At 39.9% G+C, this 18,644-nt stretch overlaps 1 protein-coding gene across 12 annotated transcripts in view; it reads right to left on the bottom strand.

The window, feature by feature from the left end:
* Positions 1–18,644, bottom strand: part of LTBP1 (latent transforming growth factor beta binding protein 1) — a 432,767-nt gene that overhangs the window by 139,350 nt on the left and 274,773 nt on the right. For 7 of the 12 annotated variants that reach the window (XM_060170096.1, XM_060170100.1, XM_060170099.1 and 4 more), the window contains 4 exons: positions 15,436–15,558; positions 6,169–6,336; positions 3,190–3,417; positions 1,002–1,024 (listed from right to left, as the gene is read on the bottom strand). In XM_060170096.1, the coding sequence (XP_060026079.1) occupies positions 1,002–1,024; positions 3,190–3,417; positions 6,169–6,336; positions 15,436–15,558 (542 nt within the window). The remainder of the gene's footprint in view (positions 1–1,001; positions 1,025–3,189; positions 3,418–6,168; positions 6,337–15,435; positions 15,559–18,644) is intronic. The other 5 variants (XM_060170098.1, XM_060170102.1, XM_060170108.1 and 2 more) reach the window with 1 other exon arrangement.

Below are 18,644 nucleotides of genomic sequence, written 5' to 3' on the forward strand. Positions count from 1 at the left end.
AAATTGCAAACTACTGTACATCACTGATCTTTGGAAATGCTACCCAAGAGCTGCAAATATGCATATCTGTTGTACTTCTTTTGGGGTCAATATAATGTAACATTTTTCCTTATTGGATGCTATCAGTCTAAAATCGTTCCTTTTTTCTGGATTCTTTCAGCACTTTTAACACTTATGTTATTCTATCCCCCTATTTATAAGCTAAAGATTTACAAAACTACTTATAATAATTCACATATGTATATGACCCATCTAAATCCTAATAATTACTGCATTCTTGCCAACTGAATGAACACTGCACAAGTGTATAAACATTTAATAATTACCTAATTTTCATGTTACCAATAAAGAAATATTCAGACAAGGAACGATATTACATAAATAGGACAGAGCTCCAGCAAATGCCAGTATTTTCTACTGATAAATCTCACAATTCATAGCCTTCTTCTGGTGCCAAAAAAAGATAGATTAAAATTTCTCTAAAATTTTAAAGAAGTAATATCCCAGCATTTGATTATAAATTTCAAGGGTAAGCTCTGCTCCTACTCCAATTTAACTCAAACATGCACGTCAAATATTAGCTGAACTAAGAAGTACATCACTCAGTATATATATGCACTCTGAGAATACACAATTACATAAACATGTCAGAACCTTTCTTTCCATAGATGGTCCAGGCCATGAACTGACTCCTTGAATTTCATTTAAGCCCCTGATTCCCATCAGTCCTATCGTTTTTTTCTCCCTAGATTTAAGTTCCTTGAGAACAAGGAGTTTTGTCTGATTTGTTCTCTACTGTTTTCCTAACATTCAGAGTAGTGCCAGTTATACAGTAGGTGCTCAATAAATATTTACTGAATGAATGAATGCTATATTTCCTTAAACGAAATAATGCATAATAGACATGTTACTGTATTTAAGTCTTAAAAAATCACACATAATCTAGAAGAATGTCATTTTGAAGGTAACAAAAGACGACTTGCAAACAATGAATAAATTACCTTCTCAGGAGGTACAGTTGCCACTAAAATCAAAAAAGAAAGAAGGACATTAGTACAATTTAAGACAGTCCACTACATAATATTTCATTTTCTAAAAAGCAACAAAAGTTCAGTATGTCTCCAACAGGATTAAGAATCAAACTAAATCAAATGCAGAATTATGGTCATCTACCATTTTGGAGAATTTTACACAACTGACAGGGGAAAAGTATCTGTGCTATGTCATTCCTCAATTACAGGAGATCAGGTAGCAGATGTGATGAAGTTCTTTCCAACTCACTTGCTAACTAAAAAAGTTAAAGGAGGCAACACTTCCTGGTACATTGTTTCATGCCTAATCTCAATTTTGTAGAACTTCCCACACCTTGGAAAACAAACATATTCATTATACTTATCCTTAACATAATAAATAATGTTTGAAATGCTTTCTGATGTCACTGTTAAAAGAGAACGCCCTATTTCAATAAGAGACCAAAGAAAGGGTGCTGCATTCTTAGTGCGTAGTGATCTTTCATGAAGCCCTGTGAGCATTTTCAGGAAGATATGCTAACAAGATCATGAAAAGAATCACAAGCCAGCAAGATCCAATGAGAGATTAGCATCTGCATGTTGAACAAATCACAGGTTACACCATCATCGACATTATTATAGGGTGGTGGCGGGAGTGATTATGCCTTTCTATTTTGAAACACTTTTCAAAAATCAGTATGTAGAATTAGTCCTTAAGCCTTAGATCAATAATCACAGGGATTTTTCTCATGGGTCAACGTCTCTATAAACATTAATATAAAAGGTAGATGCATTAACTTGTAAAACCAATCAGGGCCCCAGATTGTTAGCACTGCTGCAATGTTCTTGGGGTTAGAAAAAGTCAACTAACTTTCTATCCTGTCTAACCCACCACCAAGAAACTCTTGAGGCAGAATCTGGACCACAGTCCATTTCCTCCTGCTTGTGCCAAGGCGGAGAAGGTGCAAACATCTGGCCAAGTGCACAGGAGCAAACTGGCCAGCACTGTCAATTCTAGGTGAGGTCCTACCTCGTCTGCCTAACCAAGGAGAAATGCAGCAAGTGAGAGAGGGGAATAAAACAGGCTAGAACACACAGAGGTTCAGAGCCCTGAAAAGACACCTCTCTTCCTTGCCAAGCTCCCAGCGCCTCACTAACCTGGGCACCTTCTCCCCTCACAAAACCCATAAATGGACACCCTGAATTCTGACCAAAGAATCAAGTGTGAAAGGCCAACAGGAGCTTTATTAAAGCCAATACCTATTCCACACAAAGCTAAGATTTTTGTTCCTCCCATCTGGGGTGAGCACTTTTGTGGTGACAAAGATATTCAAAGTATTGGACATGCTGGTTTCTATGGAGAGACGGAGATAGATAATCCCTCTTTCCGAACCAGAGAGTCAAAGCCCCTTGTCTCTAGTCTCCCTCTGGAGTAGCCGGCCTTAACCACTTCCTTGGAAAAATGTGCTCTTTGGTCATATCACATACTCTTTGTATGACATCTGCAAGTCAGTTGCTCTAAGTCTTGGTTTCTCAAAATGTAAATTAGAAGACTTCACTAGGTGATCTCCAAGATCTCTTTCATTGATCCTATCTTTCTTCACTTTGCTTCCCCCTATCCCTGACTGCCTGTGAGACTCTATTTCATGGACGCTCAGTTGACGCTTTAACTTTTTAAAGTCTATGGATTCCATTTTTTAAAGTAAATACATATGTATTAAATGGCCCTGCAGACACAGAAATGAATTCAGGCTACTCCCTGAAAAATGTGAATCACTCTCCAGGAATAAACACCAAGAAAAAGTAGCTCCCAAACACAAGACAATGTCCTGAGATGACCATCGAATACTGCCACCTGCTAGGTACATACTACTCTGCAGCAGTGGTTCTCAATCAGGGGTAATTCTGCCTTCAGGTGACGCTTAGTGATACTTGGACACCTTTTTGGTTGTAGCAGCTGGGAGGGGGAGGGTGCCACTGGCTTCTAGGGGTTAGAGGCCAAGGATGTTGCTAAACATACTACAAGGCACAGAGCAGCCCCTCACATCAAAGAACTATCCACCCCAAATTGTCAATAGTGCCGAGGCTGAAAACCCCTGTTCTAGAGGTTATAAGCAGGGAAACCAAAGCAAAGACCCACAGACAGATGGCTAGGTCCGCGATCCATTTCCACTCTCACCTTCTGGCTCCGCCGCTCCTGGCCCCTGTTCCCGGGAGAAGGTCAGGGCCTCCACTGGCTCTTCCTTGGCTGGGAGAGGTGGAGGATGAGTACTTTTAGCAACAGGTTGAGTGTTCTTTGGCTTGACAAATACAGGTCCTTTACCTACATGGTGATGGATTGGCCTGCGTCTATGAACGCCAGATACCGTATAACCCATTCCACCAGGACAGATTTCCTTAAAAGCAGCTAGATTTGGGATGGGAAAATATTCCTTTTAAAAATCTAAAAGTGCAAACTTATACAGAGGAAAACAGCATGATGAATATCTCTTAATAAATCATCACTAATATAGTTACATTTAAAAACTTCAAAAACAGATGCAAAATGCTTGAATTTCTGTCAAACTTGCATATTTACAGAAAAAACCCAACCCTTTCTTTTACTAAACATTTCTCCATCTGTTAATTCCTTATCCTACCCAATCAGAATTTTATATATATATATAGCATATATAGCATATAGAGAGCACATATTTTATATACATTAACATATGTCAGCTACAAATTAGGAGATAGCATACATATCATATTTTCTATTTAATATTCTATATCATATCATGTATTACACACATAAAATATATGTAATACATTAGATTTTTAGGTACAGAACATACTATATATATTATATATATCTCAGGGGGAGTGTAATATCAGCAAAAATCAGACTGTTCCCTCTTGCTTTGGTCTAACTTCACTAGTTATTAACCAGGAACTCAGTAACATCTAAGTTAAATGACTAGCAAGAAGGTTGAAAAAGAAAAAGAAATCACTATTGAGGGAAATGAGGTGCTGAAATCATCCTAATTTGTTTCCAGTTGAAGAAACCAAAGGACTCAGCCAAGATGGAGGTTATCAGCTAATATGGGGAGGCTGGTTAAGAAGGATTGAAACAGGGCAAGTGGCTTTGAAGAGAGATTCTCAGGATGGTGAAAAGGAATCCAGCGAAATACACATGCTAAAGAGATGACGGGTAGAAATAAAGGAAAAAAGGACACGCCAAGTTAGAATGTAGGTATTTTCAAGGAGAGGGATGACAAGTGAGCAAAAGCCTGACCATGACCAACTGGTCGAATTATCCTGAGGGCTAGGAAATCTTCTATGCACTGGAACTGCTATTCCCGCCAGGAAGGTGGTTTTGTATGCTTTAAAAAAAAAAAAAAAAGGTTGACTGGGGACCTGTGATTTGCTAGCCTCCATCGCATAATCGCCAGGAATGAGTCAAGGGGAAAGACAAGAGAGGCAAGGCAGTGTGTGGCCCGAGGAGGAACGATCCACCTAAGCCCTTTGGTGTCAGCGCTGGAGGCAAGTTACCAAATGCAGACACCAAGGAGCTCATGGTCAACGTTTTTATTTCTACTTTTAAAACTGAAAGTAAAATAAGTCACTTTTCACTTCCACTGAACAAGAGATCTCCTCTTGATGTTCTGGACCTAAAATTAGCTCTTGGTAAAAATAAAACCCCCCAATACTCCTTAAAACATGCTAAAATTTGTTTTTCTAAGGATCACACATTAAATGGTAGAACCTCATTTTTATGCTTAACTATGAAATACAATTTTCATCTGGAAGAATAGATGTTCCTAGCAAAAATGTTTTTCTATCAAATATTTGAAGCATGAATGAACTAAACATTACTCTTACGAAAATCACCATACATCCAAAAACTGGTTAAGTGCCAAAATTTTATCTTTAATATTATTTTCAAACTTAGTTACTGCACTTTATGGAAAAGTCTTCCGCTGTTACATTTACCGTCTTGATCTATGCTTCATGTAAGGGTTACAAAAGCTATCAAAATTGAACGTAAAGTGGGTCTGTGAATTATCAAGATCATGAATTTAACTGATTATTACTTTTTAATACTGAGAGGATCAGATCCCACAGGAGGATACTAGGGCCTTCTGGAGATGTGTCAAGTGACCCAGTAAACCAAACTACCATCAACATTATACTGTCTCTGCTTTTCCAGTTCTTTCTGATCCTAGCCATCAACAAACATGGCTCACGATAGTTAAATTTATATTTAAAACTTGTCTGCAACAGTGCAAGTTATAGGCTTAAGACATTAAATGGCCCTGTGAGAGTTAATACGCTTCCCCATGTGGGAAGCACCTTATGGAACAAGAAACTGAGTAGACTTTTTTTATGCCTACCCCATGCCAGTGAAATTGGGGCCACTCCTTTTTTGATAATATCATGCCCAGTATCTGCAGGTATATTTCTTTCTCTTCTCTTTAACTCTACTTGACCCTGCTTGAGAAGTTGGTGACTCCCTGGTATAAGCAAGGCACTTAGATAAATTTATGCTTTCAGGGCATTAGGCCATTATGTACTCAACCGAAGGATAAAGAATCATCACTTCTTAATATTCAGCTCCCACCCAGAAGTTCATGGGAGTTTGGCAGGATCTGCCCTTGAGTTATTAATCTTCATAGCATAAATTCAATCAATGATACTCATAGTGAATATAATTTTCTCCATTTCCAACTGGAGAAATCAAGCACAATGTTCTTAACAGGACCTGAGAGGCACCTGTTCAATACATGAGTGAAAGAGTTAACCTGCACCAGGTCTAGTCGCTGTGCAGGCGGTGAGCAATCATCAGGAAAGTGCAAGTCCAACAGGGCCTTCTGGTCTCTCCACACTTTCAAACAACAGACTTAGGGCCCTAGAAGCTAGGGATAAAACGCAATGGCTTTTCTTAACATCCAAAAGGAAGTCTAATGTTACACACAAATGGGAAAAGCTCTTTGCGTGTAATTTTTCCCACTGATTCAACCTCGTACGTTCATGGTTTTTACAAAAGGGATAAAAACACATCGCATTATTAATAACTAATTTTAAAGTCAGAAACCACAAATAACCCAAGCTGCCCAAATCATCCTGTGTGCTTGTGTGGCCGGGAATGAATGTGAGCGCACAGCGGGGCATGTCTTACCTGTGCCTGGAAGGGGACATTTCTCACAGTGTGGGCCCCAGGCCTTGCCCACACTACAACAGCAGAGCTGCTTGGTGAGATGAACAGACAGGGGGTGCATACACTGCCTTCCGGAACTGACAAGTCGGTAACAGGGCCCTTTCTCCTCAGAGATCACAGGGGTATCCGCTGAAGCAGAGAGATAAGGCCTGACGTCACCCAAGAAACGACAAAAACCAGTTCGACATTTCACATAATAGTAAAATGAACCTAAAAGTTTGGATTAGAAATCATACTTCAGAATAAATCTGTCTAGATGTAGGGCATTACCCTTCTTGATTTAGGGTCAGTTGACCAAGTGAGTTTGAGAGTCAGGACATCAAACGTCCCTGTCTCTGTCTGGTCCCTTCTTCCATTTTAGTAAGTGTTGAAAATCAACTATGTGTGCGTGAGTGAGAACAAATAATTTCAACCAAAATAAACCTGCCCAAATAAACCTAACTATAAAACCTAATTATCACAATCACTACCTCATTTGTTGTCCTGTATTTAGCCATAAGAGAGGTAGTTCTAGGGCAGAATTTGGTAAACAGCCAGGTATCATGGAAAATCAGGAACTGAACATAGTAGATACTACAAATCAGCTATCACTCTTCTTGCTTAGAGGACCGTGAGAGCCTGCAGGGCCCTATCTGGTCTCATGCTAGGCTAGCGACCAGCAAATGGGAGGCAGAGGACAGCTTCTGACTGGCAATGCCACACAAGGCCCCCGGTCCAGCCAGACAGCACACCAGAGAAGGAACAGATGACATCCTCAACCCCTCAGGAAACATCGCAAAAGCACATCCGCCCACAGTCATCCAATACCTAAGTCCTCATTCTGATTCTTCTTCTATAAATTTAGTAGATGAGACTTCATTAATCTAACAGCTACTGGGCACATAGGGCAATTATGAGAATAAGAAAGACATGGCCCTGCCTTCACAAAGATCATTTTCTAGAGTAAATGTGCATGGAGAATGTTCTACAGAGCCAGTTCCAGGCCAAGTCCACACTGCTGAATAGACCAAGCTTGATGGTCACCTCTCTGTTCATTCCCTATGTCAACAAAAGCTCTTCTCTACTGCATCACTGTCCAAATGAGCTTTTCCCAATTTGCCTTTCCATTACTCAATTCCTCTAGCACCTGGCATTTCCAAATCACCTTCCTTTCCCGCTCAGAGCTAAATTTTCATTCTCACAAAACGACTGACATCTCTGCTACAAGAAACAACCTGATTCAATGAAAGCACTACAGCACAGTGAAGAGAGCAAGGGTTTTTAGATCCAGACAGACCTAGGCTCACATAGTGTGTCCACCACTCGCCAGCAATATAACCTAGGGAAGTCACTTTGACTGGCTGCAATGGTTTACGTGTCAACTTGACTGGGCCACGGAACCTAGATAGCTGGTCAAAGACAGGTCTGAATGTTGATGTGAAGGTATTTTTCACATGAGATTAACATTTAAATTAGTAGATTTTGAGTCAAGCAGATGACTCTCCAGGATGTGGGTGCGCCTTATCCAAGCAGTTGAAGGCCTTAGGAGAAAAAGAGACTCATCTCCCCAGAGGAAGAAGGAATTTTGCCAGCAGACAGCCTTCAGACTCTGGCTGCAACATTAGCTGTTCCCAGGACCTCCAGGCTGCCAGCCTACCCTGCAGATTGGGGCTTGCCAACCTCCACATTCATGTGAGCCAATTCCCTAAAAATCCCTTCTCATCCACCCACGCTATTGGCTCCATTTCCCTGGAGAGAATGCTAACTCATACACGGGCTGAGCCTCAGTAACTCCCTCACTTATAGGTGACAAGCTCAATGTATAGACTCAAAATATCATATGCTAAACGTCTGCTTCAGAGTAGACACAAAATACACGTCAGCCTGCCTTATTAATAAAGGCAGGTACCTCCATCCTCTCAGGGGCATCTGTACACGACTTGATCACTGCTGTAGTGGTAGAATTTCAAAAAGGGAAAACAGTCGAAAAAAGGATATGGGTGAGTTGGAGGGTGGAGCAGAGGATTGAGGGGAGCAGAGGAGACCTTCCTAAGGCTTCAACACTTAGTTCCTCTAATAAGGCCAGGTTTGCCCAAGACTACTAAAAATGTGGTAAAAGGGAGAAGTTTGAGTCTTTTCCTCCCCCTTCTCCTACTCACTTTCTGGAGTCTGTGCAAGTCAGCTATGAAAGATTAAAGGTCACAGAAGAAAAGTAAAAGAAAATTTATAAGTATGGTTATTTCATCCAAAAGGATAAGTTTCTGGAATGACTGACCATCAATTATATAGCATATGGGTGTGTGTCTGTCTCTCTATATAAGTTGTATAATCTTAAGAACATATACATAGTTCTAGGATAATCAGCTCACCAAGGATTTTGCTCCAAAATTTCTTCTCCAACCGAAGTGTTTGGAATTCACAACACATATTTCCATAGAAACAACGTCAGGTCAACTCACAAGAGCCTATTTTACACGTGGTAGGGATTAATTATAACACTAATTGCATTAAGGTTAGTTCTAGATCCCAAGAACAAGGGCCATTTAAAGCAGAGCAGAGTTTCCCCAAACCCTGGACATTGGCAGACGGTGACACTGGCCCCTTGCGCTGACTTGTCCACACTCGCTCCCTGGTATCCACCTCGCCCTCATATCCAGGGTAGTGATACTACCTTAGGCACCATCCCGGTTACACTTACTCTGCTCCTCTATCCAAGGACTCTACTTTAAAGTAACATCAGGCCTACCGCCCAGATTAACCCCAAACTCCAAATCAGCAATTCAGTTTTTAAGGGATTAGTATGTGTATTTGTGTGTAAGTGAATTATAAGAGATTGCTTGTTCATTAAAGCAAGTCTCTGGTTGGGCTCCATGCGTGGCGCACACACACACAGAAAAAGCAAAATGTTAGGCATTTTATCATGTGGAGAATAATGACAGAAGTCAAGAAAGCTAATTCCTCCTAAACATCTTCTCCTGAAAGGTCTCTGTTTTATAGGTTTTTGTCCTTGCATCATTTCCTAACCCAGAGATTCTCCCTAAGTGCTAGGATACTGGTGTTTTTTTTTTTTTTTTTCCACGACAGCTTCCAACGCACTTCAAGTGGGGGTCTTTAAGGGAATAAGAATCACTGGCTTACAGAATCATCAAAACTCAGCTGTTGGGGTGTCAGGGAACATCAGACCATGTTGTAACTAAACATTGTGCTTCACCCCAAGTGCACATAATAATAAGCCATTAACTAATAAAAAAAATCTGCTCCTTCAAAGATGGAAGAAATCCCAGGAGAAAGCCATTGGAACGGTCTGGCTTACATACCTAAATTATACTAATGCTCCTATGATTCAAATTTTCTTTGCTCTATAATTATGTGGATCAAAAAGTGTTAATTTATGCCTCCCTCAGATTTCTAACAGGATGTGCCCTTTAAAATGGCCTCTATTTTAATGCCTAAGTCACCTGTTATTCTTTTATCATTTCAAATGACTTATATGGCAATTCACTTATTTCATTAAACACCTCTAGCATTTTCACATTCAACATGATACATAAACCCAGGAACAATATGCTGCTACCTAGAATGATGCATGATTGGTGTTTCTACTGTCTGAGTATCTTTAACCACAGACTGAAAGGCTGGTTGTAAAGGCTAATTCATTAGTATACTACATTTATTATTTAAAATATAATAAACGTGATTATATAGTCTATTGCATCATAAGGATTTACACTATACTAAAAAAAAAAAGTCAATATTGCCCAAAGATTGCTAAAGAATTGGTGGAAACGGGAATGGGACAGAGCAATGAGGAGGAATTACAAAGCGTGCTGGTAGGTTCATATATGTAGGTACCCTGAAATATGGGTTTTGCAGATTGTATTTTTTGTAGGATGTGTTGCTAAGATTCAGGTGCACAGATTCAGGTACTCTATATAGAGGGAAAAACATTTCAGAAGCGTAAACCCTACTAGAAATGCCACATCAGTCAGTCAAGAAAACAAACCTTTTGCTCCTGGTGACAGACATGGGAAAAATCTTCCAAAGAAATAAACATATAGCTCTATACCCAAGTATAGTATTGAATCTCCATCGTATATATCCAATGCTGATGGTGATTACATAACAAACCACCGTGAGAAGGTAAGATGCTATGGTTCTCACATTTGGGCTCCCCAATAATGTATTAACCAACTTATACTTAATTATAAGGTCGTACAACCAACTCTGATTAAACTTTCAAAGCCATGCTGCTCTTATCAATTCAAACATAAATGTAAATATTATTAAGCAGATATAAATTAACCTGGTACTTGGAACAAGTTGAAAAATAGAGAAGACTTGAGGAGACAGCATATAAGCTAGGCTCTCCTACTAGTTTGTTTTCACTCCCCCCCTCCACCAAACACCTCCAATATCCTTATTCACTTCTTGGATGAAACTCCACATTAGAGTTTCATACCATTAAAGCTTAAAGTCCCAATGGGATGAGTGCTGGGATGCAGGTGTGGGGAGGAAGTAACACTGTTAGAAGGAGTCTGAGAGATGACTTTCCTAGGGAAGTAAGAGCCCATAGGCACCCTTTTCAGGAAATGGGTTATTAAAAATAAATTCTGCGAGAACCAAAATTTAAAAAAAACAATGATTCTGAGGCCACTGCAGAGTCAGACCAGCATTTTACAGTGAGACTAAATAGTGGCTCCGCTTAAATAGATGACTTGCTCCTGTCAATTTAGACCAGTTTCCTCTTCCTGATTAAAGGCTCAGAGTGCGGAGTGAGACAAATTGAGTTTCAAATTTGGGCTCTACCGCTTATAGGCTGTGGGACTTTTGGAAAGATCCTTAAACTCTCTGTGCCTCAACTTCTTCATTTCTAAAATAGGAAGAACACCACTACAAGCCTCATAGAAATCTGGTAAGTATTATATTTGATAATCTATATAAAGTACTCATCACAGTGCCTGGCACTTAGTAAGTACACAGTAAAGATTACTACATTACTGTCACGGTTTTGGTTGTTACTGCTTTTACGTGGGAGCAAACAGTTGGCACAGATCTGTCTGTACAACCTCAAGGCCATGATGCTGTGAGACCAGTAAGTGAGGAAAACTACGAGCCTAAGCTGAGACAGCCACAGAGGAGGTGGGAAGAAAGGAAAAGGCAGAAAATAGATTATGAAGATCTAATGACTTTCTTGGAGACCAAAGGAGATGACAGAGTCAGAGGTGACACAGAGGCTCCCAGCCTCATTTCTCGGGAGAACAACGTCACCATGGACAAAACCACCAAGTCAGGAAGGAAAGCCCATTTTTCTCTCTCTGCTAGAGAGATCTAGCAGTCATTTACCCAATCAGCTTTATAAAAAAAAAAAAAGATTAGAACTATGAGATCCAATTTGTTAGACCCTAGCCACATACTACTACTTCGATAAAATTTAAATGAGATACAATTTAAATTCAATTCCTTAGTCACACCAGCCACTTGTGACTAGTCTATCACATCAGAAATGTTCTGTATCTGCACTCTCTATCATCACAGAAAGTTCTATTGGACAGCATTGATCTAGCCCAAAAGTCAGCAAATTTTCTCTGTGGAAGGCAAGATAAATATTTTAGGCTTTGTGGTCCATTTGGTCTCTGTTTCAACTTCTCAGCTCTGCCACGGCAGCATGAAAGCGGCCTTAGACAGTATATAAATGAATGGACATGGCTGTGTTCCCATAAAACTATTTACAAAAACAGACGGCGGGACAGATTTTGCCCACGGGCTATAATTTGCCAATCCCTGATCTAGAACCCTAAACTTAGAGGCACAAAACCCAATTTTAAACCTCAAATGTCATTTACAAGCTATATGATCTTGAAAAGTTACTTAAACTCTCCTAGCTTCAGCTTCCTATTGTGTAAAATAATTCATATCTCATAAGGAAGCTGCAGAAACTAAAAAGAAATGATGTTCATGAATATGACTGGCTTTTCGAAGGGATGAGTTCGGCATCTCATGATTTCCAGAGTTAGGGGAGAAGCACATCTTCTTTCTAACCCTCTCTTTCTGTCAGTAAGCACCAAGTCCATTGGTCAAGAATATTATGAAACAGCAAATATGCAGGCTCAAAATTCTTTTTTTTTTTTTTTTTTTTTTTGCGGTATGCGGGCCTCTCACTGTTGTGGCCTCTCCCGTTGCGGAGCACAGGCTCTGGACATGCAAGCTCAGCGGCCACGGCTCACTGGCCCAGCCGCTCCGCGGCATGTGGGATCCTCCCGGACCCGGGCACGAACCCATGTCCCCTGCATCAGCAGGCGGACTTTCAACCACTGCGCCACCAGGGAAGCCCCTCAAAATTCTTTTACCTGAGCCCTTTGAACCTGTGGACACACCCTCCCCAGCATTCATCCTGGAGCTCTTGAATTTCTGAAGAAAATTAATTGCAGCTTAAAAAGTCAGAAAGCTTTCCTACTCCGACTGCACAGGTTATTATACTTTTCTTGGATTGGCTCTGAGAAAGCCTGGAGTTTCACCATTCCCCACAGAGAGGTAGGAGCAGGTCTGGAGAACGCTACTGCAGCAACGCCCTGATCCACAGACACAGAGGTCGGAGACAGCAAACGCCAGAACTCTCCTACTTTCTTCTTTCAGCTTGGCTAAGTCAAGGACAGGGCGCGGGCAAGGAGAGAAAGTGAAGCGGTTGCAACCTTTGGCTGCAGTCAAGGAATTCTGAGGGTGTTCACCTCAGCGTATTCAGGAACAGGGAGAGCTTCCTACTGCTCCTCGGCCACTGCCAAGTGCATTTCTTTGAGTTCACAGAGTCAGCCACACCTTTTATGGCCTGGATATGCCCTAAATTCATGCTGCCTGAGCAAACGTGGTCAGTCTCCTCCATCTGCTTCCACGGTCTAGCCAAGGCTGTTCTTATATCTTGCAAGAGCATTTACTCCAAATGATAGCTTTGCTCAGTGCCTTTGTGTGTCTGTGTGCGTGTCTGTGCATGCGTGTGTGCACATGTGTGACCCCCGGTCTCCTTCTGCTACTTCCCGCATGACTATCGAGGGTACCACCAACTTGCCAGTGCTTTTCCCCCCTACTTTGTAAGTATCACCTTCTCCCCTCATTCTTTCTCAAGACATTCCTTCCCTTCAGACTTCCCTATCAACTTCTCCAAAATATGCTTCACCCACAAATCAGACTGGATTGAACCAAGTCGCAAATCCTGAAAGACTTTACATCTCTCTATGATATTACATGTGGTAAATTCAGAGGAAAGAGAAATAAATCTGCCCACTCAATGCTGGTAAAGAGCCCAGGTTTTAACTTCAAACTCTAAACGGGAACATTTAACTAGCAACAAACGTCTCCTAATACTTATCGTTTCAGCTGTTGTAGCTGAACCATAAAATTAAATTATTTATTTTTCAAATACGAATGGATGGTTGTTTAATAAGTTCAGTATTATCTGGGCAATGACAGGGAAAATAAATGCTAAGGAAAGTGTGTTTCAAAAATCTCATTGGCAGGTTTCTACAATCTTATTAAAACCTGGATGTCTGTCCTTAGCTCTAGACATCAGATCTAGTCAAATAAAACACTTTGCGACCAGTCCTCTAAGCGTACCTAATCTACAACATTCAATGCAGTCATTTTAACCAGACTACAAAGCAAATTATTTAAGGAAAAACAAATATTCACAACAAATTCTATATTCAAACTCTAAAAATGTTTTATGCTTAAATTATACAACTGTACTTACAATACTCTACTCATGTAATTCCAATCAGCCAGAAGTTATCCCTAAATTATCTGGATATTGTCAATGATGTCATTTTTGGCCTGAAATTTCCAAATCCTTGCATCAGTTTTCAAGTGTACCTTGTATGCAAGCATAATTTTACAGTCTAATTTTATCACCTGCCAAAAAAAGCCCTATAATTAGGTGCCTGCCTGCTTTATGATCAGAACTGTCTGTGAAAGAACACGGAAGAACTTATGTGCAAAATTTCCTAATCTGTATTTGACAGGTTTCAAAGGAAAATAGTAGTAATTAGTAACAACGTTCCAAAACACTCAACAAACTCCTCTAAAAGTAATGAATGAGATTGCCATTTTTATTTTATTACATTTGTCTTTATTTCACCATGTCTATCCATCAGCTAAGGGCACAGAGTTAGAGATGCACAGTTAAAAGCAAACGATGGTACCTTCATGAAAAATATGTCTTGATGATATGACAAATTTAAAACTGGGGACCAGAAAGATACAACTTAACATATACCAATGCCACATTATAAAAACAGATAAATAAAAACAAAAACCTAGCAAGACAAAAATTAATGCAGGATTGCTCTTAACATCTTGACAGTTTTCTGCCATACATTAGTTTAAAATGTTTAACCTTTAATCGTATGTGACTTTGAAAAATCTGTTGCATTTACCTACTTTGTAATAATGGACACAAGTACCTTAAAAATAAGGTAGTCTTAAAAAATTCTGTGGCTGAGCCCTTTACGTCTAAAATGCATACGTCTAATTGTCAGGTGATCTGTATTGATTACACTGGATTAGGTTTTGTGGCAAGAGTGTCTTTTTGGAGAAAGTACATTTTCTGTACCAATATTAGCACATAAGGTTTGATGGATGATTTTTATCCTTAACAAGTTAAAAAAAAATCTTAGAGACAGATTTGTAAGGCAAAATAGTTTAACTTCAGGGACACATATCAGTGGTTTTTGAGGACAACAGAATAGAATATTTGAAATTAGAATTGAATAAAAAAATCTGAAACAGAGCCTTGCTAACTATTTCCCAGACTCTTCCAACCAAGAAAGTACAGTGAAGCCTCATTAAATCAGACAGAAGTGACTCAGAATTTGGACTAATTAAAGACAGAAGCTGGGACAAAGTTTCACTCCACCTAAACAATGCTTAAAATACTCATGAAGGAAAAATCTGTTTTCATGTCTTAGGTATGCTAATTTTAATTAACTGTTTCTTTGCATAATTCCTCTATGTGCTTGTTCTCTACCTTAAGTTTAAGCTGTCATTTTTTCTGAACACAATAAAAATGCATTTTTTAAATAAACAGATTTATTGTAGTATATCAGGCCGCCTCCTCCCTCCTGTCGTTTTAATGACATTTCCCTGCATATTCACAATATTCAGTTGACCGCTGAGTATTTACCTGCTTTTGGATACTTCCCCATTCCCCCCACCCCCCCAAAAAAACATGCAAAATAGTAATAAAAAGTGATCATTACTTACGAACACAACTTGAAAAGGTAGGATCTGGCCCAAATCCTATTTTGCAGGTACATCTATAGCTGCCCATGGTATTCAAACACTCACCATTAGGGCACACACCCTGTAGTTGGCATTCATTAATATCTGCAGGAAAACAATTCTTTTAGAAAGAGAAGTCAAGTTCTATGGAACAGATTCTGGCTGTAAATTGCATTCCCTGCCTTTATCACTATAATACCTCTCGGTCATAGTAAGTAAGAGATGCGAGCGACTTTTAATGCAGCAGCAGTTTAATCAAATCAAACATTTACTGAACATCTACAGTTTAGCAAATATTTACTATGCACCTACTGTGTACCTGGTTCTATGCTAGATACTAGAGACTTACCAGTGAACAAAACTGACCAAAGATGCCAGCCTTCACAGAGCTTATATTTTAGTGTTAGTGTTTTTTAAGTATTATAGGGCATACAGGCAAGGCGAAGACTCTTGCCCTGGAGACACTTACAGTCTAGTTGTGCCTATAACTATGTAAAAACTAAAGAAGTGAAAATCGTTATCACAATCAGAAGAAAGGTCATAAACCTGAAGAAATTAAATTATGCAATTGCCTGTATAGACAAATAAGAGCTACTAAAGGAAGGTGGAGGTAAGGGAGACTGCAGCATGGAGAAGGAGGGAAGACTTCATCAGGTGTCGAATTTGGGGAGAAGCCAGATGGATGGGCAGGAAGGGGTGAACGATCTACATGGGTGGACATCAGAGCATGAGTGACAGAGACTGCAGAAGGAAAGGGATCAGGAAATCATGAGTCAAACTGTTGGCTGGAAAAGAAGTTTCAGGAAGGTGAATAGTCGGAAAAAGAGCTGGTTAAAGCCAGGCTAGGTTTGGATGCAATTTTATTGAAAACAGGGAAATATATGAAAGGTCTGTGAGCAGGAGGAAGATATAATCAAGGGCGGGCTCTAGGGAAACACATCTGGCCAGCACATGTCTTGGTGAGATGAGATTAAAAGTTTGATCACTGAAGGAATAAGCAAGTATGAGACTGGTGACAAGCCAGGTTAGTGAGAATTATCAGGAAGAGAAGGAATGAAGGTTTGTTTTTTGTTTGTTTGTTTTTGAAGGGCAACTGACAGTGCATGGTGTTTGGTGTTTGGCCAACACCGGCACTAGAGAAGAAGAGGGTAAAAGATGCCCTTGAGGCTTCTAATCTGAGCAAAGAGGAAAAGACACTATTGGTTTTGAAGAAAGTTCTGTGAAGGAAAAGGGCAGATGAAGAGATAAGCTTTCCACATGAAAGAATGCTCAACATCACTAATCATTAGAGAAATGCAAATCAAAACTACAGTGAGGTATCACCTCACACCAGTCAGAATGGCCATCATCAAAAAATCTACAAACAATAAATGCTAGAGAGGGTGTGGAGAAAAAGGAACCCTCTTGCACTGTGGGTGGGAATGTAAATTGATACAACCACTATGGAGAACAGTATGGAGGTTCCTTAAAAAACTAAAAATAGAACTACCATATGACCCAGCAATCCCACTACTGGGCATATACCCTGAGAAAACTATAATTCAAAAAGAGTCATGTACCACAATGTTCATTGCAGCACTATTTACAGTAGCCAGGAGATGGAAACAACCTAAGTGTCCATCGACAAATGAATGGATAAAGAAGATGTGGCACATATATACAGTGGAATATTACTCAGCCATAAAAAGAAATGAAATTGAGTTATTTGTAGTGAGGTGGATGGACCTAGAGACTGTCATACAGAGTGAAGTCAGTCAGAAAGAGAAAAACAAATACCGTACACTAACACATATATATGGAATCTAACAAAAAAAGAAAAATGGTTCTGAAGAACCTAGGGGCAGGACAGGAATAAAGATGCAGACGTAGACAATGGACTTGAGGACACAGGGAGGGGAAGGGTAAGCTGAGATGAAGCGAGAGAGTGGCACTGACATATATACACTACCAAATGTAAAACAGATAGCTATTGGGAAGCAGCCACATAGCACAGGGAGATCAGCTCGGTGTTTTGTGACCACCTGGAGGGGTGGGATAGGGAGGGTGGGAGGGAGATGCAAGAGGGAGGAGATATGGGGATGTATGTATATGTATAGCTGATTCACTTTGTTATACAGCAGAAACTAACACACCACTGTAAAGCAATTATACTCCAATAAAGATGTTAAAAAAAAAAAAGAGAGGTAAGTTTTACACTAGAAGGTCACGCTGGGATACTCAAGTATTGTATAAATATCCAGCCATAGCAGCAGATTCAGGAACAAAGTGAAAGGAAAGCATCGCTGGAAACAGAGCCTCAAGGTCATCTGCATGCGGTGATTGCTATGGTCTCAATGTTTTGGGCCCCCCACCCCACCGCCAGATTCATATGTTGAAATCCTAACCCTCCCCAAAGGTGACGGTATTAGTAGGTGAGGCCCTTGCAGGGTGTTTCAGTCATGAGGGAAGAACCCTCCTGAATGGGATTAGTGCCTTATAAAAGGGGCTCCAGAGAGATCCCTAGTCCCTTCCATCATTTGAGGACACAATGGAGACATGTGTAACTGGAAGAGGGCCCTCACCAGAAGGTGACCATGCTGGTGCCTTGATCTGGGACTTACCCGCTTCCAGAACTGTGAGCAATAAATACCTGCTGTTTTTAAGCTACCCAGTTGGTGGTATTTTGTTATAGCAGCCCAAATGGACTAAGACAGTGGCCCAAGGGGAAATCAAAATGATTTGGAAGAGGAGAGACGAAAATGTGGCAATTTTTTAAAAAAGATTATAGAGTCATTTGCAAAGGTAATTAAAAATAAACAGAATGTGACAAGTTAAAAGTAAAAAAGAATTAGTAGTCATCTATTTTATTCAGGGTGTCTTATGAAGCTTAACAGTTAACAGACTTGGCTTTTAGTGTTTCCATTTGAAATTATATTTCTTTCAATCATTAATTCTAATAAAACTTCTATTAAGGATCCTAAAATGTTAATTTTCTACATTAAACTGAACGCCATGGTAGCAAAACATTACTAGCAGAATCGTCACATAAAAAGGCAAATGCAGCCTGCAATAAATCACTATTTGCTTATATTCCATATTCTACGTAGCCAAAGATATCTACATGGACATATTTTACCCAACACATGACAATATGACATTTTCAACGACATTCAAATGACAACCCATGTTTGTTGTGTAAATTCTACAGCATT

Source organism: Lagenorhynchus albirostris, chromosome 13 (assembly GCF_949774975.1).
Source record: "Lagenorhynchus albirostris chromosome 13, mLagAlb1.1, whole genome shotgun sequence".
Taxonomy (NCBI): domain Eukaryota; kingdom Metazoa; phylum Chordata; class Mammalia; order Artiodactyla; family Delphinidae; genus Lagenorhynchus; species Lagenorhynchus albirostris.